This window comes from Cyprinodon tularosa, unplaced genomic scaffold (assembly GCF_016077235.1).
Source record: "Cyprinodon tularosa strain WSP-4 unplaced genomic scaffold, ASM1607723v1 ctg11, whole genome shotgun sequence".
Lineage (NCBI taxonomy): Eukaryota > Metazoa > Chordata > Actinopteri > Cyprinodontiformes > Cyprinodontidae > Cyprinodon > Cyprinodon tularosa.
This window is the reverse complement of record NW_024037893.1, coordinates 1716222-1743879: the sequence shown is the minus strand read 5'-3', so window position 1 is coordinate 1743879 and position 27658 is coordinate 1716222. Positions and strand designations below refer to the sequence as shown.

Sequence of the window (27658 nt, the reverse complement as noted above, 5' to 3'; positions counted from 1 at the left end):
CAATCATTAGGAATCTTTCTCTGGTCAATCAAAAGTTTTGAGTTTTGGTTCAGGAAACCACTGTGTATCGAAGCATTTATTTATTTCACACCATGGAGCATTTTAGGAAACATTTCTATCACAAACCCATTCATTTTAGGAGAGTCTAACTTCCCTTTGGTCCTTTTTTAAATCAACGACAACGTGTCTATTGCACCATCGATGTAATAAATGCGCAGAAACTGTGAGTCCAGATTCTCCCCACGAAAGCTCAGTAAAGCGCTGCAGCTGTTAGATGACAAAAATAAGTTATTGTTTTTTTCACCTGCGCTTTGGTCGGAAATTATTTCTAGGTGTTGTTTAGGCTTTTAAATTCTGCAGCTGTCTAGTTGCAAAAACAATATTTAAAAATCTGCACATTTTCAATCATACTTCCTCGACCCTTAAAACCAGCATGGGCCTGTGACTCCCACGAGTCAGGGGCGTAGCAGAGGCAGGCTGACTTCTATCCTCCTGGCTGCATATGTGCTTTCAAACAACACATAGCAACAGCCTAAAAGCACTTTAATTCCACTTTAAAGTGTTTTTAAAAGATACTTATGGTTCCTGTTGAGGCATTCCGGGTTTTCTATCGACAGGGTTTCCGACATTTTCTTCATGTCAAACTTACATACTTCTCTAGACTCAAATCTCTAAAAACACTTAGTCCATTAAGCCATTATTTAAAGTTTACATACAAAAATTCACTTTAAAATTAAAATGAGACTTGCTAAAACCAACCAAGGAAGAACGAAAGAAAGGAAGAAAGAAAGAAGAAATGAAAAAGAAAATACTATATTTAAACACCCAACTGCATAAGAACCCCAGACTAAGAACCATTTTCTGCTCATAAAACAAAACCTGGAAGCATTTTCTTCTGGGAAAAAATTGGTGTTTTTCCACTAACAATATAACCATATAGGTGGAAAAGCAGCTTGAGTTATTATAGACTTTACAATACACTCTTCTTGTGTGGCTCACCCACTGGGAAGTTTTTTAATGATACTTCATAGACTGAAAACTGACTGAGAGGCAGACACTCATCCATGGAGGGAAAAAAACCTTTCTACCAGGACTGATGCTTGCATGCAGATTCTTCTCACAACCAAAGAAAACTATTTCTTAAAGTCATAAAATACTTAATAAGACAATTATTTGTAGCAAAAATCAAGAGTCCACCATAAAACGTTGAGTGCCCACCATATGCTGTGTTGATTCTTCCCATTGTGGACTTCAGTTTAACTTCAGTTATGATTTATGTCATTCTGTGTTTTCTTGCTCATTGTTTCATTATTAATTTTGTGTCATTCTAGTTGCTTTCTTGTCACATCCAAGCAGTGTTGTATTTTTTGAGTTACTCTCTGTTGCCCCCTTTTGCCTGTTTCCTTTCCTCTAGCTCCCTTCTAATTACTTCTATCCACACCTGCTCCCAGTTAGCTAATTACCCCAGTCTTTGTTCTATCTCCCATAAATAACCCTCCTCTGCACTTCCTCATTGCTGGATTCTCTTCATTACTTTATTCCATAATATGTTACTTTCAATGGGCATCTACAAGTTATTGATTCCTGAGTTCCTTTCTTCTGGATAATTGCCTCTGTATTATCAACATCTTTATTAAATCTGCAAGAAATCATCTCTGACTCTCCGTCTCTGCATCTGGGTCCTCAACAAACATCCACCAAACCGGACATATACTGTATCTTTAGGAAATGATGCTTATAACTCTCAAGTCATTCTAAAGCAAACTTGCAGGGAAACATTCACTATAAACCTACATCGTTAATGAAGTCTCCTATGTCCCCTGGGTGGGGTACAGTGGGTCTGACTGGGTATTGTGACTCAGCAATCACAGGCCTCTCATCGACCCGGCGCACCCCTGTAGGTTTGTTTATGATGTGGTCCAGAGACTCTGGCTGCTGCAGCTGGCTCAGATCATAGTCCTGGATGAAGCAACCAGAGAGAGAGAAAAATGCAGATTAATAATTGGGATGAGGTTTAGAACCTTCAACAAAATCCGAAAAAATAAAAACAGAGCGTATTGATTTAATAACCATTTTAATATCTATGTAGAGATTACATTGAAATTAATGCAGATGGTTGTAAATCATTTGGTTTCTATGCGGGTTGTTTGCTATTGAAATTTTCTTTCCTAGACCAATAAAAAAAAAAAAAAGAGGTTGTCATTCAATGTATGATTTATAAATATGCCCATTATATCTCTTTCCAGGTATGTCAGTGAAAACAGGCCTATGAGGACGAAAACCATCTGTTGATTTTGGCATGTGTAGGTGTTGGAAATAAGTGAGAATCAAAATCGCATTTATATGTATAGGTGTCCACCTTAAACTAAGCACTGGAACTAGCTTCTACAGTAACTGTGATTTACGTTTAAAGCTCCTTTCACACCTTGACGATTTAGCCAGCGTATACCTGACGTCCCAGAATCTCCTAAAACGCCGGCATAATCGGATTTTTTAATTTGAGTGTATACATAGAGTATTCACAACAAGTCAAGAACTTACAGTACGTTCAATGACAGCCTAACTTATGCATAACGCACGGCAGCGTAATGCCCATAATATGTCACAAGCCAGTGTCCTGAGGGGGACAGCAATGCACCTGGAGGCACCTGGCCTGCATAAAAAGATTTTCCTATCGTGGTATTACCTAGCTTCTGTTTGTTGCCCGCCAAAAGAAAAAAATAAACAGAAAGAAAGAAAGAAGGTTTGCAGTTACAGCAGATTTAGCGTCATTGCTGCTAGGAAGTTTTTTGGTCGTGAATGCAGGGAGGATCCTTCACGCTCATTTTCACGCTTACCCTATGATGGGGATGAAGTCTGGAGAAGAACTCATGGTTTCCTCCTGTGAACCCCCTTTTATACTAAAACGCTGCCAATACGCTATCATACAGTAGCTGTACATTAGAAACACGTTCAGCAGTCATCTAGAAAACGTCAAATATGTTGATATGCGTTGGAGATAAGTTCTTGATAAGTTATGCGTAAGTTATGCACAAGTTACTCATAGGTTTTGGATAAGCTAGACACCACAAATTATGAGTAACTTACAATAACGTATGTCAACGATCAGATAACTTACCTATAACTTATGAGCATTGTTGTACTTGCCGGATGTCAACTTGTGCCAGCATGCTTCACCATGCTCAAAACTTATAGAAAACTGACCCATAAGTTATCCAACATGTGCCATTGTTTTTGTTAGATTTTTCTTATGTCAGGCATACGCTGGCTAAATTGTCAAAGTGTGACAGGTTCTATACTTGAATAGAAAATCGGCAGGTAATATAAAGTATGCTTTAGCATCAGAAGAATATATGAACAGTGCCTAGGAAATATATTTAAATGCCTAACATTGCAGTCAGTAATTTGACATATTCCATTAAACATAAAATGCTTGATTCTGTTCATTGAAACGTATTTTAAAAAGTTTACATTTGTATTGCTCCATCTTTACTCGGGTGTTTTTTGTGGAGAACATCACTGAGCATCAAGAACACCAGAGAAGACAAAAATTTTGGATCTCCCTATGGAGGACCAATGCTGCCATAATTAAAAATACATACAAATAAATGAAGGACTTAATAATATAAAATTGCTAGAAGAATAAGCTAGTAATATGAATTTGTGTGCCATTAAATGTTTACAAGCGGCGAGCTACCTCGTCCAAATTTTGCAACACCACTGGGTAAAGATCTGCTTCGGTGGTTGTTTAAAACAGTATTCTTGAGACGATATAGAACATGATTGTCAGAAACTGTGTTGTCTTATGACAAATATGCAACTCGGCCGAGTTCATTTGCTATTGCATTCCACAAGTTAGCCATTGCTACACCTTTGCCTGAGGCAAAATCCAAGCAGTAACCATTTCCGAGGAGCTAGCCTTGGCCAATAGTTGTGAAGCTTTGCCGGTGACACCGCCACCGCACCCCCTTATTAGTAGCTATTATTAGCTACTTTTTCAAGCAATTTTATATTATTAAGTCCTTCACTTCAGAGTCTGTTCATAACATAACTGTTAGACACACACTGGCAAGATAAAATCCACTGTTGTAAGAAAACCACAAGAAGCCCCATTCAGAGTTGACAAAGACAACCAACAGAAGATGGAACTCTGATCAGTTCACTAAAATTACACTTGGTGTTCTACATGCAAAACGCTAAGGGCCTCATATTTATAGATTACACATAAGAGCCGCTAAATTACACATGCAATTTTATTGTACGAGTGATAAATGGTCGTGATGGTGATTTACAAACACCAATTTTGTGTCCTATAGGAATTTGCTCTTAAAAGAAACATGAGATTCCAATAATAACAATATCTTAAAAAATTGTATCATTTTAATATTTATCATGTACATTATTGCCTATCTCAAAGTGTTATTGGCAAAAGTAAATCAAGGTAGCAACCCCCGCCTGCTGTCTCTGTTGATCTGCATGTTGCTGAAGGCACACATGCAAGTTGTGTGTATACGTTCTGCTAAATTGCACACTCATATTACTCTGCACCTTCTCTGAAGATCTGCTCTACACACGCAAACCTCATTGCATCTGTTTTCAAGATGGAAATCTCCTGAATATCAGGCCCTAAGTGTGGCAATAAACTAACCCTGAACATATCATCCTCATGGCAGAATATGGAAGTGGCAGCATCTTTTTGTGGGGAAGTTTTTTTTCAGCAGACAGGAAGCTTGATGATTGACAGTCTTGTCATATCCTGTTTAAAATTGGCCATCTTTCACATACAGCATGTACGTGAAAGATGTAACTCTGGTCAGATGACTCCGAACTTAATCTAAACTCAAAACATTATGTGTATTAGATTGACAGGAGAGTAAAAATATACAGAAAAGGGTCTGGAGCCAGAAGACAAATCAGCAAGGACTGCTGCCCTACGGACTAACAGCTTCTGTACGTAGGACGTCTACTGTACCCATTAAGCCATCAGGGTACTAACAAAAATCCACTATTTAGGGATCCTCAATACAAAGATGATCAAAGCATGAGTAAATATTCTTAAAATACACCTATTTACTCATTGAGTAGGTAAATATGTTCTGCCAGTGGGATGAGTATGTCCTATCCTTAGAATAAGATATAATGTGCACTTGAAATATGAGAAACTTTTTAATTTAAGAAAAAATGCACTTATTTTAGGAAAAATTACTTGTATTAAAATTTTTTTCTGTGTGACAAGACATGAATGCATAGTCAGAGATTCTCCCCATTCAGTTTTCAAGTGAGTCTGAGGTAGTGCAAACATTTTTTTTTTATTTAGTTGTGCTTCTTGTAAAATCTCCCCAAAAACTTAATTTGTGGTTGTAATGCAGGAAAAGATGGAAAACTTAACGTTCTTTGAATATTTTACACACAAAAAAATAAAAAAATAAAAAAAAGATTTGTTGTTTTTAGACTTTATTTCTTTTTCACTGTCATATTGTGGGATCTTTACACTTCTATCACATTCATTTTATTTCTTCAAGCTAGAAAACTGTTTGCCAGCACCTCTGCGCTGACCTTGAAAATAGCAAAAGTATTTTTTTTTCCTTTTACATAAGAGTCTTTTTAAACCTGTACGGCAAATCAGAACTAATAACATAAGGTTTGTTTGAAGCAAAAACATGGTGTTTATTCTGCTTGAAGAAATCAGCAGGAATCTGAGGATTGTCAGTGCCTTTTCTTCTAAGAACCAAATGGCTGTTGGTTCATGCTGAGCTACCAGGAATACTGCCAATATGGATCATGATCAAAACCTTTAAACAGACAGAACAGCGCTATAATTAGCCCTACACCAGAAGACAAAGCTTTTGTGAAAAGTTTGAAGGTTTTACATAGTTCCAAGAGATAAGAGCAAAGACACTTTATGAAATAATTTGAAAAGCTTTTGGGCCCACTGCTGTGAAACATCTCTGTATGTGAAAGCTGTTTTGTGACAGTCATTAAGGTCATGAATCTTTCAAACACTCTTTAAATGGCTCATTATGTAAGATTTATTCTATAACATTTTATTAGATTTTCAGAGTTGTTTCGATAGGTATGTAGACCAAAGCAGATAAAGGCTAAGTGTGTTCATGCATGCTGACCTACAGCAACAGCTTTTTATGATATTCAACAACAGTTCATATTTGTTTAATCTGCTTTTCTGTGACAGGTTGAAAATGTGTACGGCTGTGTCCAAAAAAAGCATTGATGAAAGCAGATCATATGTGGGAAACATTTTTAATTTTAACTTAAGGGGACACTTTGTTAATTACTCTGTCACATAGGACCGGCTTGTTTTCGTTTTCCCTTCACAATTAAAATGTAAACTTAAAGGGGAACGTTTTTTTTTTTTTACATTGGCCCCTTGATTTTACGTTATTACATCATGTTCTACTCACCCATATTAGTTTTGTTTCATTTGGAGCTGTTCTAGAGATATTCCGTTTTGTAATCCAAGTAACGTCTTCCTATGGGCAACAACTTGAAGGCACAAACTAAACTATTCATAATTTATTCTGTATGGTACACCAGCATTCATAACGTAGGCGAATTACTGTCCCCCAGACATCCGTGGTTGTATTTTTTATTTTTATATTTTTTTAAAACAAAGCGGAGTGTGTATGACGTCATCCGAGTGCGCCGGCTACCGTTCATTCATCCTGTCCACTGAACTGCTGCTAGTTTCACTCACATGCCTGAAAGATGTCTAGTGCTACTACCACAGATGATCTCACTCTCGAAATGGAATTGAACAAATCAGATTAGCTAGCAGAATGAATGGAAGGGAGAGAGAGAGTAGCAGCCTTTGGCCCGGGCTGCCTGTCACAACTCCTGTCCGGCGCGCGGATATATATAAATATATACTTCTCAGCTTTCAAATTCTTGTTGCTTTTGTAAATAAAATATTAAAACTCACTGCTTTGTGTGATTCTGCATGTGGGTAAAGAAAGAAACTACAAACCCACATGACTGTGCAGCTTATTTTCCCATGTGCAGCAGTGAGTCTATGATTACCACTGTTTCTTCCTTGGACCACTATTGGTTGTCATCGCAGACCTGGTGTATCCCGAGATAGCAACAGTTTGGTTTTGTGGTGCTGTGACACAGTTGTCTAGCCAGCTAAGCTCTGTTAAAATCTTTATTCATGTCCGTTTTATTCCTGCTTCTAACAATAAACATTGAGAACAAACCAATCGTTTGCTGCCCAAGTCATCCCATGTACTAACAGACATATATTTATGGCTTATAATAAGTAGTAATCTAACATACCTGGTCTTCCTCTCCTCCTCCCTCTTCATCGTACTTCAGGATATTGTCCCTAACGTCGTCTTCAGGGTCAATCAGCAGGGGCTTTGCTTGTCGTTCCTTCTCTCTGCGCTTCATCCACACCACAAACAGCAGAACCATACCTGCCGTACAAAAAGAACAGCCAAACTGTACATTATCTTGGGTTTATTTAAACACAGTCATTAACTCAGACTGTCATTAGAAACTTGCATCGGCTGGCATTTTTTCCACTCACTCAACAGTATGATGATGCAGATGAGGATAGCAATGATGGCTCCAGTGCCGAGACCAGCAGCTGCCACGGCTCCTGTTGCACTACAGTCCCCATTGTTGTCACAGGGACACACTTTGATCCTGATCAGAGAGCGGTTGGACAGAGGAGGGTTCCCCGAGTCAGACACTATGACTGGGATCCCATACACACCGGCCTCCAGGTAAGGGATCCTTAGCCTTAGCTGAGCGTAGTCACCTAAAGAAGTCAGACAGAAAAGATGGGTGAATAGAAAGATTAAATAAAACAAATAGCAGCTGTAAACAACCTTTTCTCGACATCATGTGCTTGGGTGTACTGCTTCAAACTGTTTTAAAACAAACAGTCATTCTGACATGTATGACTGAAGGCAGAAAACACATAAACATCTAAAACTATGGTGTCTAACCTTCAGCATCTATCACTCAGTGGAAGACAAGAGCCTCGTTGGGAGTCGGATTCAGGTATGTGATCAGATTTGTCCTCAAGACAGTTGCTGTGATACATCCATCCTGTTGGATTAGGTGACAGATCGGCTGCTCGGGGGACCGAGAGACGAATGGATCTCATTTGTCACAAATGATAGATCATACGTCAACACTGGATAGCACCCTTGCTTCTCACTGGGAGCTTTTTGAGACATTTTGTTAAACCTAGACTTCCCTCCCTCACATCTTAGAGCTGTCCCCTGTGTTTTAAAGATTAATACGACCAGATTTTGCAGAGGGGATCTTGCCCTCATCAGGCTTATGGTTTCAATTTACTGAGGATTTAGACTGTCCATCTTTCATTCTGGCTTGCCTGAATATCCCAAGGGTCCATTTTACAATGATGTAGTCTTAAACACAATGTACAGCATTTAATTACCATTCAGTCTGGAAATGGTCCAGTTGCGACGGATGCTTGGAGGAAACGAAGGCAGCTCAAACACAAAAGGCCCGACATTAGGCTCGGCATCAGCATCCGAAGCTGTGATGTTGATTCTGGAGTTGGGACGGGCACGCTCGCAAATTTGGGCCTCCTTCGGTATTAGCACAGGCGCATTGTCATTGACATCAATCAGGTAAATTTGGAGGGTACCAGTCCCACTGGCCTGAGGCGAACCTGTGGGAAGGAGGAAGACAGGAGAGGCAAAGACATCAACAAAGAGGAGATGGTGAGCCAAAAGCATGCAGAGTAGAGACTGAATAGTTCACATGTGCTGATGGGAAACTGAGAAAGAAGCATCCTTTTGTGATGCATAGTCGTAGCTGAGTCATTCGTGGAACTGAGAAAACACACAAGGAAGGAAACAATGGGGAAGACAATGTGTCGTGTCTGTCTTGTGAGTGAAAATAAAGCGAAATGCAGGGAATCCAAACACAGAACAAATGGGTTTACACAATAAGCAGATGTTCCCCTCCTTGCCTTTATAATTGCCCTGAAAATTTGAACTTTCATACTCAGTGAGACATACTGGAGTGGGAAAATGCTCTCATAAAAATGTTATCTGTTCTTTGCATGAAGACAAACCTCTAAAAGATAGCTCATCCTTATAAACTGGTTTTTAACGCCCGGTCAGAGTAGGATCGGTTTATTACAGTTTTTGATGGTAACAGGAAAAAGTGCTTTTTCATGGTATAAGAACACATTTTTGCTTATAATTGAGGAATAAAAGCCTCTGGCTTCTTTCCATTTGGTGAAACTTCAAAGCAGCAAAGACAGGCTGAATGCTACCGTGAAGGTAAATATTTTACTCATGAAATGAAATAGGAAAAAAGAGTGTTTACAGCCAACTGTAACCAGATTGGTACAAGCCAGGGGTCAGAAGCAGAGCCTGGCTTCAACTTGTTTGCAGGAGTCAGAGAAATGAAAAAAAAAAATGCTGTGTATACAATCTTAGTATAAAGGGTAATGAAATCTATGATTGCTGAATTGTTTTTTTCTGCTGTTGTGAAAATACTTCTTGCCAGTAAATATCAAACTGATGGGAAAACTCTGTTTCCAGTTACATAGTCAGCATTTGTAAGGACCATGCTTGTCATGGTCTTGGTTCTGTTTGTTCTTTACTTTGCTCCTTGTTTTCTAGTTTTATTGGTTTAATTACAGTTTTGTTGTAATTTCTAGATTTATATTAGTTCTCGTGTTTTTCTGTTGTCCTCTATTGCCCTCTTGTGTGTGTGTGTTCCTTTCCCCTTGGCTCCCTCGTTGTCTCCTCTCACACCTGTTCCTTGTCTGCTCGTTAGCCCTCCCTTTGTCTCTCTCTGCTATATATGCTCTCCCTCTGCTCTCACTCTTTGTTGGTTCCTTGTCTTTGCTGTCCTCCCATGCTGTTGTCCACATACCTTGTCTCTCCCTGGCTCCTAGTGTTTGGTTTCCCCAGATGTCTCCATAGTTCTGGTTTGCTTTTCTTTATTAGTTGGATTTTTGCATCCCTGCCTTTGTTTACTTTTTGATTAAATCCACAAGAAATCTCCTCAGCCTCTCTGCCTCTGCATTTGGGTCCTAACCACAACCAACCCTGACAATGCTTTGGTGTGTTGAGTAGGAGAGTTGGGTATACGAGTTGCTCCCATAAAGAACCAAATCCTCTTTGCAAATGCCAAACAGATTTTGGTGGAGGAAGTGTGATGGTGTGGGATGGCCTCTCCCTATCTACTGTAAAAGCAGAGAGGAATTAAGATCACATAAAGCTAATATAGCTTTTCTCAGAAATTCAGCTCTAATAGATAGATGCTTGCCACCTATAGGATTGCCAGAGTCAACAAAAGCCTCTGGTATTATTCAGGCTGAATATTTTTTTTGGGTCAAATTAGTGAAGCCAATTTAAATCTGCTGCCCTTCTTCATTAAACCATTCTTTTAAATATACTCTAAACATTTTCATGGAGTTAATGTGGTAATCTTTCAAGAAGAATATTGTTGTTGTGGTACCCATTCAAAACTAGTTTTGATGTGTTTTAGGTTACAATCCTGTTGGCCCAAACAATTGTGCTTAACCCTTTATAGAGCACTCAGTGAAATACTTTGAAAATCAAACTGTATTACCTTTGGAACATTGAACTTAGTAAAAAGAAACACCAACTTGCCCAAATATTAAGAAAAATAACAAATGTGCTTTTATAAGAAATTCATGAAAAAGAAACACATTTTTTTTTGGTATAACATAACCTTAAGGGCCTTAATGCTGATACCGGCACTTAAATTTTGTAGTTTATAAACCTAAATATAAGTAAGGGCAAGTGATCTGAAAACAGTAACTTGCCTTATAAAGGGTTAAAGGTACTGTATAGTGGAGGATGTTCTTTCTCCCGGTGGATCATCATAATAACTGGTCTTGTCAATCATTCTGGTGATATGTTTAAGGCTGTCCTACGTGCTCTTCCCCATTGTCCCTTCCCGGTGGTGAGTCTGACATAGTGGAAAAATTGCAATTCTTTTTTTGGAAATAAGCTTGTATGAGTGATGCAAACAGTAACTTTAAAATTGAGCGTGCACAAGGAGAAATGGGCTTGTGCATGCTCTAACATTCGTTTAATAGGTGTTCCCTCAGTTACAGGGTCGTGCATGTGCATTTTTTTCTAAATTGAAGAGGGTGGCTATTTTCAAAAATTAGCAAAGATCATCCACAATACCTTTAAGTTTCAACCATCTAACTCTAAATATTACTTTATTACAAAGAAACATGGTGAGGATACTAGAGAACTACTGATGAACCACTGAAGTTTAATCATTTAAGGAGAAAAGAGAACGATTGAAGGTGAGGCTTTCAAACATGAGAGCACTGCATCAACTGTAAGTCATGGCGGTTCTGGCATCATTGTATAGGGATGTTTTTCAGTTGGGATGGTGGTACATTACACAAAGTAGCTCGACAAATGAAAACTGTAAGGCTGCTTCAGAATTCTTCAACTTTACCACAAATCACCTACTAGTTGAGTGAAACTTTAAGAATGACCACAAATCAGAACTGGTTTTGATAAACTATAGAGAGGCATTTTTACTACATTTAAAAGCTGGGTTAGATTCAGTTCACCAACACATTTCAATGTGCATAGACAAATACTTTGCCTTTTAGTGAAACTCCACAAACCATATGTTCATGTAAAAATAAGTGATATAAGCCAAGCATTAATTTTAAACCCAGATACAGAATGTGTCCACATAGTACATAATGACACCAAAAGGTCATGATATTAGATAATTGTTTCATTTTACTGCACATACTCAGGAAAACATACTAACAATAGGTTGCATGTGGGTCCACATATAACAGATTAAATCTACAGTATACAGTACAGGGTGAAAACTGGACAAAAGTAAGTTACGTGTACAGTGCTGTCTGCTCTGAACCCAGGATGAGGTAAGATGGACTGAAGCAGAGTTAAACACACTTGTCTCATTGATCCAGATGAAAAATTCTGCCTGGATGTCCAGGATGCTACATGTATGCCCTCCAGGCTGAAGAGGAGCAGGATAGTCCAGCTCGTTATCACCTTAAAGCCCATATCTGTGTTAACATCACATGTTGGCTCGATATGCAAGTGCTGCTGTACTGGCACCATTACAACAAAATACACAAGTAACAAACACTAAAATCCATGTTTGTGTCTTTTCCATAGAAGGTGTATTTTCACATCAAACTGCATCTGCTTTTAAATCTGTTCTTCCCCTTTGCATCGACCTGCCTGTATTTAATCCATGTCCCGATGCTGAAAATATCTAGGACTTCATCATTTAAATTATAAAAAAGCCAGAAATCACTAAGCACCAGACGCCCTATTTAATAAACATGAATGGACAAAATTTCCCTTTTAAATGTACAACTTTTCTCCTCAGATTCTGCCCCTGGAAAAAAATGATGAACACAAACATCAGCAAAACCTAACCCTATGTTATAAACATGCAATCTACATTTTAATCAGCATTTTAACTTTGAAATAAAAACTTCTTTGATTCAAAAAGTCAATGTTTATAAGGTATAAGGTGCTCTAGTCAATTTTCTTTACAAATGTACAAGTAGAGCTGCAATGGGATATATAAAATTGAACCATATTCAGGTTTTGGGAAAGCACAGACCTTTATCTTATAAACAATAAGCTGGAAGACCAGCGGCTGTAACTGAAAGAACTGGTTGCTTTATATACTATTAGTTCACATGAACAGGACATGAATGCATGACACAAATCCCAGGTCTTAGTTGCTTAACCCTTCAAAGATTATGTCTTTTTGATTCCATGCCCCAATCATGCACTGCTTTCTGTAAAACTAGTACAAAGGAGAACAGTGAAACGATGCCAAAGTCTGAGGTTGATACATGACAAAATATAAGAGGTGAAATGCATATTACTACAGTACATTTAAAATGCATTGTGCATGCGCTGCACCGCTGAACAAACAGTGATATGTTGTGGCCTTGACTTTTTGTTGACAGCTTCTTCCGACCACTATGTCAGCAGGCTGATCTAAATTCCCAATGAGGTGCAGCACAGCGTACTCCAGCATCTCATCAATGTTGTACATGAACTTCTCTCCACTGCACACTGTAGCTTGGTGAATCAAGTAAGCAAAGGTCCACTGCCCCAAACCCCAAGGCCCATCGACTGTCTTGTCAGTTATGATTGGCTGGGTGCTTTGTTGCCTCTCACGCTTCGCCTGAGTAGAATAAGTGAAGAGAATTTCAATCAAAGTTGAAAATATCCCCTTGTTGACACTGGTCTCCAGAATCAATAGGCAGTCAGCAGTTTAAGCTGAGCTCCGGGCGTCAAATACCTCATTTCTCAGCAGAGAAGAAAAGAAAACACCTGGTGCCCCTCCCACTTTAACAGAGAACGAGTTCCTTGGTTTGTGGTGCTTTAGTTATTTGTCTTCATACAGATCTGCAGTGAGGTTGACACCAAGGACTTTCACCAGTACATAATGTTGCTTTTTTTCCATTTCTGACATAAATGCTGGATGTTCAGGTTTGTATGAAATCCATGGAAAACATACAGTCTTCATGCATACTGATATATTACAACCACAAGAGACGACAAGCAATGAGTCATTGGGACTTTTATGTGTTTAGTTAAAACAAAGTATTGTTCAGTTGTCCAATTTATGAAAAATAACATTTGAAAAGATCTGAAAAGCATTTGTGGTCAGCACCCCCTGAGTCTGTACTCTGTAGATCCAGCTATGACTGCAATTATAGGTACACATTTTATGAAGTATGCCTCTGCAGCCTAGAGTCAAGAAACATACTTTTTTGCATATTTTTCTCACTAGAATCGACTGGATAAAAAGCCTTTTTAAAATATCTGTAAGGGTGTTTAGGGATGTGTTCATTTCCAGGTACAGTGCTTAGGCGCTTATTACCTAAACCTATGCTTTAAAAAAAAAAAAGTATCTATAATTGACGTGGAATCCTCATTATTTTCTTTAAACAATGTTGTCTTCTTTTCATACTGTGAGTTAGTTCGGATAAAAACACAGATCATGCTTAACCTATTGACATATTCTTGCACGTGGGCTCAGGATCCATAGCATAGACCCGCTGGTTGAAAAATGCCCTCCTTTTTCCTCTAAGTTTTAGGTCGATGGCCATGCCTATGTAGGTTTCCAGGTGCTACATACTATTTTTTGGTTTCAATTTTCAACAGATGGGATAGTTATAAGCTTTAAAGACCATGATGCCTCTTGTTCAATGGAGAGCCATATACTCATTTAATTGCATACTAAATTAATTTATGTCAATCCGTTGACTTCAATGGTGACATGATTTTTCTTAGGGGTAATCTCTATTTTTATTTTTCAAAGCACTATTGATATTTGTTTTAAAAGTTATTTGAAAGGAAATGTTTATGTTGGAGACATGCAACAAAGCCAAAGGTCCATGGGCCAGAACTTAATCCAGCAATGCTCATTTTGAGGACTGAGAAATCTCTAATGGAGTAACATTCTTTTTTGGATTACATATCTCACATTTAATTGCTTACTACTTTTTCAGATATTTATTTCTAAATCAAGCACCCGAGAGCAGAAAAGTACGGGTGGACCCGGCTCTGGAAAGCTACAGCAGCCCATTGTAATGTAAGCTATAATAATCAAAATTTCAAGAATTACAGGTTTGATAATAATCCAGTCTGTGTTTATGGGAATCCATAAAATGTATGGTTTTGATTTTCTGAACATAAATATGAAACTTTTAAGAGAGATGCAGTATTTTCAAGTTTTACTACCATGTGCCATTTTGTGCTCTGCAGCTGGGTTTAAAGCATAACCTTTTTCCTCTATTATCCATGATCTTATTCAGCCACATTATGATCAAAACATTCATCACCCAATGCATTTGGATGCCATAGGAGTTATCACACTGCATAACTATGTTTTGAAGATGATGTACACTTTCTAAGTCATTTCAGGAGTTTTTTTAATATATTTTTTTGGTAAAGTTTAGTGGCACTTTTTTATTGTCAATGCTAAAAGAGCTCGCTTTATCTGTAAGCCTGGATAATGGCATGTCTACCTCCTGTGGAGTGCTCTGCATTTGTTGTGAAGGGATTTTTCTTCACATTGAAAAACATTCTGTGATCTTTAACTACTGTTGCTCACCCAGGCCTTGTTTCCTTACAGAACTCAGCACAGATTTCCTAATCTTTCTCTTTTCTACAGCCTTAACATAGCAGCTGTTTTGGCCTTTAACGACAATCCTGCTGTCTTTAAAATGAATTGTTTTGTTTTGGTAAATAAGGACAGCCTGTTTAAATGTTGGTTCCTTCGTCCATGTGCTTGGATCAGTATTTCAGCCGTTTAAGTTTAAGGAAAACCTGATATCTAATGAAATTCATATTCATTTAATTTTACATTCAAAAGTCAATTTCTAATTTGGTTTTGCATTTGCTTATATAAATATGAAATCATGAGATTGTGTCTGAAAGTTATGCATTTCATAGGGTATTATAGCTGGAATAGAGTGAGAAAGTATATTTTTCCCCTTTCAGATTAAATCGTTAAAATCATACTTTCACACATTCTTGAGTAGTTTTGATTGAACAATTAATTTTTTTTCAAATTCAAACATCTTGTGGGTTTTTATCTGATAAAATTGTGTGAAAGTACAAATCGGCCACTCTCCAGTCTTAATGTTTATTACTGTTAGAAAAAGTTAAAGTTTCAAAAACTAAAATGATTTTCTGCTAGGTTGCTCCTTTAATTTGCTCCAAAAAATAGTTTTGCTGTAACACCACAATTTCCCCATTGTGGGACAATGAAAGGATTTTCTATTCTATTCTATTCTATTCTATTCTATTCTATTCTATTCTATTCTATTCTATTCTATTCTATTCTATTCTATTCTATTCTATTCTATTCTATTCTATTCTATTCTATTCTATTGTATTCTATTCTATTCTATTCTATTCTTTTTTAATCTATTCTATTATATTCTATTCTAATTTAAAGTGCCTTTTAATAAAATATAGAGGTTTTTCCGAATTGAGCCCCCGTCCCCTACCTGTTACTGTGGAGTACCAGTTGAAAAAAGTAACTTTTAAGAGGAATCGTGATGCAAATGCTTGACATTACTGTATACTAAACTGTATATTACACTTCTTTCCCCCTTGTATATCTGCCAAAAACAAACAACAACAAAAAACAATAAAATGTAAAACAAATAAATCATAATGAATTTATACCAAGGCTTGTGGGTAAAGCAGAAATCCTTGTTTTTTCTGAATGCATTTGGCATTAAAATAACAGATCTTTAAATCATTAACAATAGTAAAAGAAACTATTTCCTATGCAACTACAGTGTAATAAGAGATTGACTAAAAGGAACGGCAGAAGACTGAGATATCTGGGCATGGTAAAAAGAAGCATTTTTGACCAAAAAAACACAACTATATTTCAAAACCTAAGAAGCTTGGTATCAGCTTTTGAAACATTTTATGCAGTTTCTATTTTACTGCTTGTATTATGGATGCATAGCACAAATCAGGTGAAATAATTAAACATGAGCCCATACTCCCATTGTTCAACCTCACCTACACTCAACAGCTAGAAGGTGGAAATAGGGAAAAACTGGTGGTTCCAGCAAGAAGATGATCTCAGACACTTGAAAATGAAACACTACAGAATTTTCAGCTGTGCTGATAACAAATCCAGTAAAAAGAGCTCTATTTCTCTATTAGGAAAGGTTTTTACATATTCAACAGGAATGAAGACGGAACCTTTTGCATAGAGACAGAAAGTGTGTGGTTGAAGTGAATTTGTGTGTCAATCTCAACACCTGCAATGGTTTGTATAGTTTTGAATGAAATAGAGAAATCCAGTCTGTATTAGAAAAAATCTTTGATTAAATTTAGATGCAATAATATTTATTGGTATTTACAGGTCCATTCAAATTTCTTTTAAAATGGCAAAATGGCTGTACATCTCTCACAGCGATAAAAAACCCTCATTAATCTCCATACATTTTCTCCTTTTTCCTATTCAGAACATTTCTAACCCTGAGGTTTAATATGGGTTTTTATTAAATGTAAACTGGAGATGCATTTCTTTAACTAAATTACAGGTACAAAAACAGAGGCTTCTGTGTGCTGCACACATTTTAAATCTCCCCAGGGGCAAACCAAGGATGTTTGGCTTTTTAAATGAAACTGACATGACATGATTTAAGGGGCTGCTTTCCAGCCTACAAGAGCTATTGAGAGACGGAGATCCAGTGTAATTTCCCACAAATCCACCTTCCATCTTAATCCTTGAAAAATTTCTGAATTATCCTTCCTAAATAGGGAGAAAATGGGTTATTTGATTAAACTGTGATCCACTTAGTCCTTTGATTCTGAACAAGAAAAGCAGAAAATAAATGCCTTTGATATCTTTATCAAAGGAAACAAACATGCCTCTACCGCATCTAAGCACTTCAGTATAGCTCTACACAAGGGCTTTGAGCTAAAAGTAGTATTTTGACCTGAAAGTTGTAACAGCTCATCTTGATGAGTATTAAGTGTCCTAGAAGTCCATCAGTGCTGCATAAAATGTCTTGGGCCAAAGCATTTATAGTAGCCTAATGATTGTGCAATATTAAAACAGACAAATGCCTATGGGAGACTTAAAAAAATACCTTTACTGAAGTTAATTGGACTCCTTCTATTGTCAGACTGTCATATTCCAGGCACAAACCAACTGTGCAGCACTTTGCTAGTGTACACAAACCATTTTGCAATCTTTACATCTCTTAATGGTGTTTTATTGGTGTTGTATGTAGAAATACACAAAGTAGAGCAAACATGTAAGGTGGAATAAGCATGATGCTAAGAAGTGAGGCATGCATTAATATTTACCCCCAACGTACTTTGAATAACTGATCAAAAGTGCAGTTACAACACAGCAGCAAGACCTGCCTGGAGATCAAGCTGTAAAACTCTTTTTTTCTTTGCAAAGTTGTAAAAGTTAAGTTAGAATTCATGGAGATCGACTTTACAATTTTACTTAAAATCTTCCAATAGACTATTTTAAAAGTGAACTTTAACTGGGCCTAAAAATGGAACAGATCTAAAGTCATAAGGTGACTAGACTACAATCTTTTGGAGCCTGAATGATTTTCTTCCACTTTCTCCCTGTATTAAGCTTGACCCATCCTCTGAATAAATCACATCAGTTCAGGTGTTCCTGAACTGATGTGATTTAAGCTTATAATGATATTATAAGGGTATCAACCGTTGGTTTTGGCTAATATTGATCTGATCACTAACAGTTAACTGTAGCAGTTGAATTGTATCCTCATATGGCTGGTTATTACTTAATTGTGACCAAAAGAGAAAAGGTAAGTGACATTCCAGCTTATCTAGACACAGCTTAACAATGTTCTCTAGTTCATACCATTGATTCCATTACACGTGCACTATTCAAAAACAGGAGAATATCAAAATTCTCCTGTGAGGTGACATAACTATAGGTTTCACAGATTTTATATCTATACCGCATATTTTCAACACACCAGCATACCTCGCCAGAAGGATAACAGTGGGAGAGTCTGTGGGGTTCTGCATCTACAGTGTCTTGGGTGAGCCCCTCCTGGCCCATTACCACAGCTATCTCTACAGTTGGCCTTTTATGGTTGCTTTCACTACATAAACCCCCACAGAAACAGTTGGTTTCTTCTTTCCGATATGGATATTGTGTAGAATTCAAATTGAACTTCATGTATCGCCAGGTCAGTGCCCAGCTACTTTAACTAAAAGAAAAGAATATATCACATAAACGATGGGCCTCACCTTACATGGACACTAAGTCCATGACAGAATCCATAAGCCTAAATTCAGCAGCCAACTGGGATATCCTCTAAATTCATGGGTAAGCCTGTTTTCACTTGCATAGAGCACTGAAAAACGTGTTTAGGAGGCAACTGATAGATAAACAGTAGTACCTCCTTCATGAGAACTCCAAAGAACAACTGTTTTTATATTTAGGAGTAAATTATAAAGTGTTTGGCTGTCTTCACAACTATGGTGATGTCTGAAGGTAAGGAATTATTAATTAAGGAATTTCAGAGTAAAGAGAGTTACATCCAAATTAACCTTTTTCTTTAATATAAAAAAAGCTAAACAAAATGTAAACTTAACCAATTTTACAGCTATTAAAAAATCATTACTAGATTCACTGGAGCTTGTGGTTATAAGGTAATAAATGTGAACAGGTTGGATGTATATGAAAGACAATCTATATATTTATATGAGATGTTCCTTTAAGATGATTTTAAAAACACACTATCCTGACTTACCAGACTTACCATTGTCGTATGCCAAGAATGTAGCTTCATACATGTTGTTTTTGACATAAATGGACTCTCTGTCTAACAGGGACATGGTGGTAATCTGACCATTGGTCCTGTTGATCTTCAACCAGTTAGCTGGATCTGACAGCTTAGAGTACCTGCATGTAAGACAACAACAAAAACAACAATAGTTTAATTGTGTTAAAAACAACAAGCACATTTTCCATTTGATGACTTTTGTAGCTTATTATCACCTGAATACCGACAAGTCTGAAGCTTTTATTTGCTGATGCAGAGTGGCCATTATCAGCTTGAATGCTTATTACTATAACAAGCTATAGCCGCCGAGCCCTTTTAAAGCACTGAAGTGACACGGAGAGTGGAACGTATGTTCGTCAAACATATGAAGGCAGCAGCTCATTAGCATGAAGAGCCAAGAAAACCCTGGGCCCATTTGTGGAAGAGCTCGTAAACACTCCCCTGCTCTATGTAACCACATGGCGATCGTCACTGTCATCGGCAGTAGCTGCTTTCCTTGAAGCTGAAAATAACCACTCAGATTCACATTTACAAATCTCATTAAAGCAGATAATAACTTCCAACAGCTGATCAAGTGTGCAGAGTCAGTCGGGTCTAACGAGAAATACTTAATCGTGAGTCGCACCAGACGGTCAGAGTGTCGCCATGATGACAAGAGATGGGTTCAAAGAGAGAGAAACTAAAAGAAAAGAGGTCAGACGGAGATCACAGGCGAGTTTATCTGTAAACACGGGCAGTGGAACATGACAGGCATGAAAAAGGAGTTTTAATTAAAGGAGAGAGAATCGAAGGCTGACGGCGGTTAGCCAGAGCTGTGCTTTCAGTCAGCAAGCTGATATCACCTCCAGCTACAGCCTTATTGTTTCCAATGTTGCCAGCTCCCCAGCAAGGAAAATTACCATTGGCTGCCCTAAAAGTTGCCCGAAGTCGGAAGATTATTTCTATTTTGATCCTTTAATCCAGGTAGTAGGAGTATAATAAATTACAAATGAACTTTGTGCAATAATTCAATATTTTTATGGATTGATTACTGCTTTACTTAAACCAAAACTACTATCAATCTTGATCTAACACACAATCGATAAGAATAATAAAGCTGTGTGTGAATCAAATGAGTGGATTAAATTCAGTGCAACATTTTTGGAGAAAAAAAACAAAAATTTAAATTATATGTTATTCATCTGATCAGTGGCAGCTTTGCACATTCTGCAGGATCAATGCTTGCTTGCTTGCGACGTCAAGTTGTCACCCTTATACTACACAATTCATATTTTTTACCAAATCAGTTTCATCAGACAACAATAATTAAAGCTTTTTGGATTTTTGTAAATTTGCGAAGCGTAGCCTAGCTCCTTAATTGCTGAGAGGCCATTTTTCCAGTACTCATTCCATTGATAATGACTGTATGCTGCTAGCTTCAGCCAGTATGTTCTTCTGGTCTTTTGCTTATCTTCTGGGGTTAAAAGGCAAACATTGCATTAAAACAGGGTCACCTTGGAAACAGAGAGCCTGCCATCCTTCTGAAAACTGTATCCAAGGCTTAAAGTACATATGGAGAGCTTAGGTTATTTTTACTCTACAATGGCAGATTTCATCTTTTTTTCCCAGGATGTCACATGGGCCACTCAGTGGTGTGTTGGATGTGTGATCCTAAAAAACAAAAATTAACAAATGTTTCGCTGTTTTGCAAAATTTTTGGATAAACCATCAAAAGTTTTCACAGTTTTCTTGGTTTTTCCAGATTGTTTAAAAGCAGGGGAGTGGTAGCCTAGTGGTAGCTTGAAATCCAGTGGTCCTGAGTTCAAGCCCCACTCCCATGGACTGACACTCTGGCTCCCTGAGCAAGACCCTTAGCTGCACACTGCTCCCCGGGCGCCACACAAAAGCAGCCCACTGCTCCCCAAGCGAATGGGTTAAATGCAGAGAGTTCATTTCATTGCTGTCTACTTGTGATCGTGTAATGACGATAAAAAGTTGAATTCTATTCTATAGTATTCCGAGTGGATGTTAACACTTGACTTTATAAAGACTAAGAAAAATACCTAATATTATTCTGTCATTAAGCAAATTAAACTGTCAGACTGTAAGAAAGAGAACATGCTTTAGCTGCTTTTAAATGTACAGTGGCTAAAAAGAGAAATAGGTTGCTTTGCTTTGCTGTAAAATCTTGTGGTGCTGTTGCCCAGCAGGTACAATTTAGCTCTTTGTGCTGCACTGCCTCCCCCCAACCCTAACCACCCCCCCCCCCACCCCATACCCCTGCTGCTCCTGTTTACAGCCAGTACAGTGAAATGCCATACTGTACCTCAGAGGACCCTGTTCAAGAAGCAGATTATTCATCTTTGAATTCGCCCACCTGGTTGCTTTCCATAAATTTAAAACGCTAGTAAAATGAGCAAATGTCATACTGTTCTTGGAACCTATTGAACTTTTTCATGGTTTGCCATTTATTTTACTCCTCTCAGCACTTTATTTCAAAACGTCTTACAGGGATTTGATTTTATCTACATTTCAGTAGCGTTGCATTTTCAGGTTATAAACCAACAACAATACAACACAGAGGAGAGTGGAGATAAAATGATACAAAGTTTTCAGAAACTTTCAGCAAATAAACTGACTTTATTCATTGGATATTAAAATAATAATTTTTTTATTTTTCATAAAAATTCGCTTGAATCCATCTTTCCATAAAGAAACATGGTAGTGGCGGAATCATGCTGTTTAGAAACCTTTTGAGCTCCAGGAAGAATGTTCATGAGCGCAGCAAAACGGTAGGGAAGTCCTTGATGAGAAGCTGTTCTAAATGAGTCAGGTATGGGGCAGAGGCTCACCTCCCAGCAGGCCAAAAAATATATACCTTCAAACTTTTCTTAAAATGTCAAAAAAGTTACATTTTTGTCCCACTAACCTGTTATACATATTTTGTTCTGATTTATTACATAAATTCCAATAAAATACATAAAAGTGGTGAAAAGGTTCAAGTGCTTTGCAAGTCGCCGCATGCAAAGTCTGCATATCCATCTGCCAGTCAAAGATACAGCACATGTTATCCAGCCTACCAGCTTTAAACTAAGATCTCTCTAAGTGAATTATCTCCATCATGATCTTAAACCCCAAACAAATGTCCTCACTCTGCAAAGGCTAATAATCAACACTTACAAGAAATACATAAACACACACACACCAACCCACATTTACTCGGTCTTGCTGCCTCTTAAATCCCATCAAACAGTAAAATCAGCTGGCAAACAGTCTTGGATTCACATAATCTTGTTTTCTCTTTTCTCCAGGGAGAGGGAGCGAGTGAAAAAAGGCAAGAAATTCAGAAGCATAAAACAACCAAAGCTGGCTCCTCTCCCATCCACGATGCAGGGCTTTCAGTCATGCTCTGCGGGTAATCGCCTGCATGTCGGTGGTGTGCATCTAGCAGCCTGTGTTTGTGGATTTCTGTCTTTTGTGCGCCAAGGTTAAAGCGAGGTTGCCTAAAGGGAATACAGGAGTAGAGACTATGCCGCCTTGAGCTGAACGACTGCTGGCAAAACTCCTGAGCTCACATCAATAAGAGACGCACAGACTGACAGAGAGGAAAATGAGGGGGTCAGCGGGAGGGAGCAGGAAGTAGCAAAGAGAGAAAAGAGAGTACAGTATATGAAAAGTAACTTCTTTCAAAGGGCAGATAAGCTCAGGCCTGCCTGGTTTGCACAAAGAAAAGTTGGAGGTACCTCTCACACATGAGTACACTTCCTCGTTTCACCTCTCTTTCTGTCAGTACAGTAAGATTTCTACCAGGTTTCACAGAGGACACGGCTGCCCCCCTGACATTAAGAAAAATCCATCTGTGTTGCTTGTGCTGGTAGTGGAACAGTAAAGCTGGACTTTAGTGGGCATGTGGGAGTTTCTGTCATGCAGGGTCGATGCTGGGATGGCACCATCCCCGCCGCGTGTCGCCCCGGTTAGGATGGCAGGGATCAATGAAGAGGAAGTAGGGGATCCGGGGAGGGCAGACCGACATCGTCCAGCTCGTTATAGAATGACCTCTTCACACTGGTCGCCTGGCAACTAAGGTGGGTAAGTCACTGATATGTGGGTGGGAGATCGGCGGATAATGTCGCATCATAGATTCACATTGTGAAGAAAGCTTTCAGTTCTGATTAAATGCCTGCAAAACTATATTACTGAGGATTTACGTGGAAAGTGCACAAAATATAGGAAATATTTACTTCAACTGAAAAGGACCCTTATTTGAGCGACTGCTTTAATAAAGAGGTCAAAAACGGCTGTTTATGTAACCAACAGACAGAAAATTTAAGGCCAAATATTTGTTACAGATTGTTTGATCCTATGTCAGAAAATAGGCATACCGGTAATTTAGTTTTAAAGTGTACTAAAATCATTTGTTTTTAATTCTTCAGAAGCAGTCTTGATCCATTGATATATATCTTTTTTTATTTATTCTGGAATAATGTTGTAAATTTTCCAATTTTGCATTAAATATTCATTTTCATTCACTTAAAGCTACAGTGTGTAATTTTCAGCGACATCTAACGTCCAGACTGCAGACCGCAGCACGCAGCAACATGAACACCCCCCCTCCCTCGTAGATGATGATAAATAACATAGTTATGTATAATATATTACATTTCTGACTGTATATCCCTGTAATTATTACACACTGTAGCTTTAAAGAGACACACTGTAGTTTTCTAATGATACTTCCACCTGTGGCCAAAACACAGAACTGCGGCACGATGTGATTCATTCTCGTAGCTCGCCCTTGTTCTTAATGAAAAGATTTAATAAAAAAATCCAGCTGAGTTGAGCTGGATGCCTGATGCTTCTGAGTACCCAAAAAGTCCATCTTGAATGTAACGCTACAATTTTTTGCTTGGTTGGTCCCATTTAACATGGACGCACTTGACATCACATCCACCGAACAGCGCCGGGAATTTCCAACCCAAAGTACATTCAGGTATCAGTCTGCTCATTAAATTATGTTCTATACTCATAAGGTCACAGAAAAAGGCTATTTTAAAGATATTTTTCAATAAGAACTTGCAAAAAGTCTATTTAATTTCTCTTTTTATGTCTCTTTAAACAAAGGTGCACCAACAGCGCCTTCGTGGAGTTACTGCATGTGTCATTAATAAGCTCTGTCAGTTAACATACCACAACCAAGGGCTAACAGTAGTTGATTGTAACACACTTTTACACTGAAACTAAACTGACCTCTATGCTCAGATCTGATACATATGAGGGACACAGACACCTTGAAATTGGCAAAGAGTTAGTATTTTGGCAAATCACATTTTTAAATAATTATTAACAGCCTGAAAATATATGTTTTAAATTCTATTCATATATCTTATACCAGAGTTAACAGATGTTAAAAATTCAAAGTATTCAAAATGTATTATGCTGAAGATCCTTTTTTTTTAACTCATACCTGACAACCTGATGGATGAAGTGGTCAGGATCCTGCGCAGAAAAAACTGTGAGAGTGGTTCCAGCCGGCACACCCTCCTCAAAACGGATCATTTTGGGGTTGATTGGAAAGACAGGCGGCTCGTTCACATCCTGGACAGAGATGGTGACTCCTGCCGTGGACTGAAGAGAGGACTGAATGCCGCTTGCCAGGTGGGCCTGGTTGGACACCACCACTGTCAGCATGAAGGCACGGTTCATTTCAAAATCCACCGGCTGGAGAAGAGTCCATGGGGGAGAAGGAGATACAGGGAGCGAAGAGACAAGGGAAAGCCAAAAAATCAGTAACTAGCTGCAAGGTGATATGAATCAGTGAGATAAGATTCTGGTAAAATAAAGTATTTAAATATCAACCTGCTGTCAACTCCATCAGTTAAAAGCTACAAAAGATTAAAGTAATTTATAATTTGCCTCATCATGAAGCGTGCAACTGAATAGTTGTAATCACTACCTTGACAACTGTTAGCATTCCTTCATTGGTGATAGGATTGGTACGAATGGTAAAGTGTCCAGAGGGGTCTCCGCTGACGATACGATAAACCGCGTTCCAGTTGGGGCTGTGCGGCTGATCCCGGTCAACCACTGTCAAGTTGGTGACGACCACGTTCACCTTGTTTTCAAGAACCTCCCCGGAAAACTGCAAAGGAGGCAGAGAGATGGAATATTAGAAAAGGAAGGGACGAGATAATGATGGCTTGTTTTGGTAGGAGAGACATAAGGATGATGTGGCTTTAAAAACTAGAATATTTGTTATAATAATTTGACTTATTTGTACTTGAAATATTTGCTCGCCCCCATAAACGTCCTTAGAGTATTTTATGTGATTGCAGTCATGAAAACAAACTAACCACAGCACAATTAGGAAATCAGGAACACACAAAATACAAAAAAAGCACACTTGTTTAAACCTGTATAATAGAAAATTATACCTTCCATTATTCTAATTGAGAGCTTTACTCCGCAGCATATCTGCTTGGATGCAACTCCTTAATTGAACAGATGGATTTTTCAATTAAGTGTTTACCCATTTAATTTGGATTTTGCGCATTAAGGAAATCCAGGTCTTAATAAGTAATTAGATAAGTGCTGTGATTAAGGTGGCAGTAGGAATAATCTTTGGTTAATGATCTTCATTATATTGCAATCTAAAACAACTCTCTTATAAACTAGCTGTGGAAGAAGCTCGGTGACAGCTGCAGAGCCACAAGAGGAATTTACAGCACAACTGACTACATTTATCTAGATTTTAAGGGTCAGCCACTTAAAGGTAGACACATGAAGTTTAAGCTCTCCCTCTTTCACAATAATCCAATTTTCCCATTAGACATTTTAATGTGTCTGCCAGGATTTCTTTTTCACTTCAGTTTGACTTAAACGCTGTTTTAATGCTCTCTTTCCTCTTTTCTCATTTAATTTCCCTCCAACTCTGCTGTCCCCAAAAGAATTTAGTCCTTCAGCTTAACCTTCAAAAATTTTCACAAGTCAGCCTCCCAACATGTAAGATTGTTTAATAGCATCTGGGCAAAAGAAAAATTATAAAAATGACCTGAAGAAAACTCTCTGTAAAAAGGAGTCCTTTCACAGAAATAATCCTCCAATTTGACCTTGTCTATTCATTTTCTCAGTGGAGAATGTGAAACAGCCGGAGGTGTGGCCAAAGGTTAAAGAGAAATGCTAAACTGCATTTCAACGGCCTGTAAATCTCTGTAAATCTCTTTACCCACTGAAAACATTCTGTTTAGATCAGAGCAGCTAAGGTGGTCAAGATTGTAATTCCTTCCTGAGTCTTACTGCATTCACTGTCACATCTCAACCAATCCGGCAGTAGAACGCCTGGTTGTGCCAGAGGTTTCTTCCAAATTGGAGTTTTTCCTCTCCACTGTTGCTTAATGCTTGCTCATCATGGACAGGTTCATGCAACCGGTGTTTATTCAAGCTGGAGATCTATCCTCCGGGTCGTGTGAGAAGCACCAGTATCAGCTCACACAGTCTACTGGATCTCACAATACGGCGCAAGCAGATTGTCTGGCCAACCAGCAGTCTATGGACTGAACAAACTTCATCTATCTCCTCTCCACCACCAGTTTCAGTCCTGTTCTCATACTCCTGCTTATGCATATTAAAGTAAAATTCAGTGCTAATGTTTCCTGCCGAGGTCTGAGTGGCAAATAATTGTATCAATAAAATTCTTCTATTTGTCTCTTTGTTTCCCTGTGAGTTTTTCATATTGAAACACAGCTAATTCCAATGGTTAAATTAACATGTTATTTACAAGGTTCTGTTACTGAACCCTTCATTTGACTCAGATGTGTTGAATCAGAGTAAAATCTAAAAGATACAGACCCTTGAGAATGAACATTTAAAAAACGCTTGGTTAGATTGAAGATCCAAGGATAAGTACTGCATCTAATTCTCATACCTTACAGAAAGACATCTATTCTTAAGATATTTCTAGGAAGAAATATTCGCTTCCTTGTGCTATAACATTACACTCAAATATTAATAAGAAAAATATGCCTAATTTCAAAAAATTGAGGCAACAAAACTGAAGCATATTTTTACAAGATAAGCTATTAGCATTATAATTAAACCGAGTGCAAGCTGGTGGTAAACTGTGGGAGAAGAAAATTTGAAAAAGTAACAAGATAGGGGGTCACAAAAGCACCCTATGACAGGACTCCTCTATGGAAACAAATATTGCTGCGATGGTTCAGAAAGGGCATCATATGGTCTGGAGAGGAAGCTCTCTGTTTTTCTCTATTTTCTTAAATCACTCCTTTATCTGCTGTATTTGTGGCTACAGGTCAGACATCTGCAACCTTTCCTAAGAGAAGGGAAGACTTG

The 27658-nt window shown here is 38.1% G+C and overlaps 1 protein-coding gene across 2 annotated transcripts in view; it reads right to left on the bottom strand.

Moving 5' to 3' along the window:
- cdh4 (cadherin 4, type 1, R-cadherin (retinal)) overlaps positions 1-27658 on the bottom strand; it is a 366212-nt gene that overhangs the window by 3463 nt on the left and 335091 nt on the right. The window contains exons 10-16 of one of the 2 annotated variants that reach the window (XM_038295142.1): positions 25266-25451; positions 24777-25030; positions 19301-19452; positions 8426-8662; positions 7544-7777; positions 7291-7430; positions 1795-1959 (exon numbers count right to left, since the gene is read on the bottom strand). In XM_038295142.1, the coding sequence (XP_038151070.1) occupies positions 1795-1959; positions 7291-7430; positions 7544-7777; positions 8426-8662; positions 19301-19452; positions 24777-25030; positions 25266-25451 (1368 nt within the window). The remainder of the gene's footprint in view (positions 1-1794; positions 1960-7290; positions 7431-7543; positions 7778-8425; positions 8663-19300; positions 19453-24776; positions 25031-25265; positions 25452-27658) is intronic. The other variant, XM_038295152.1, reaches the window with a different exon arrangement.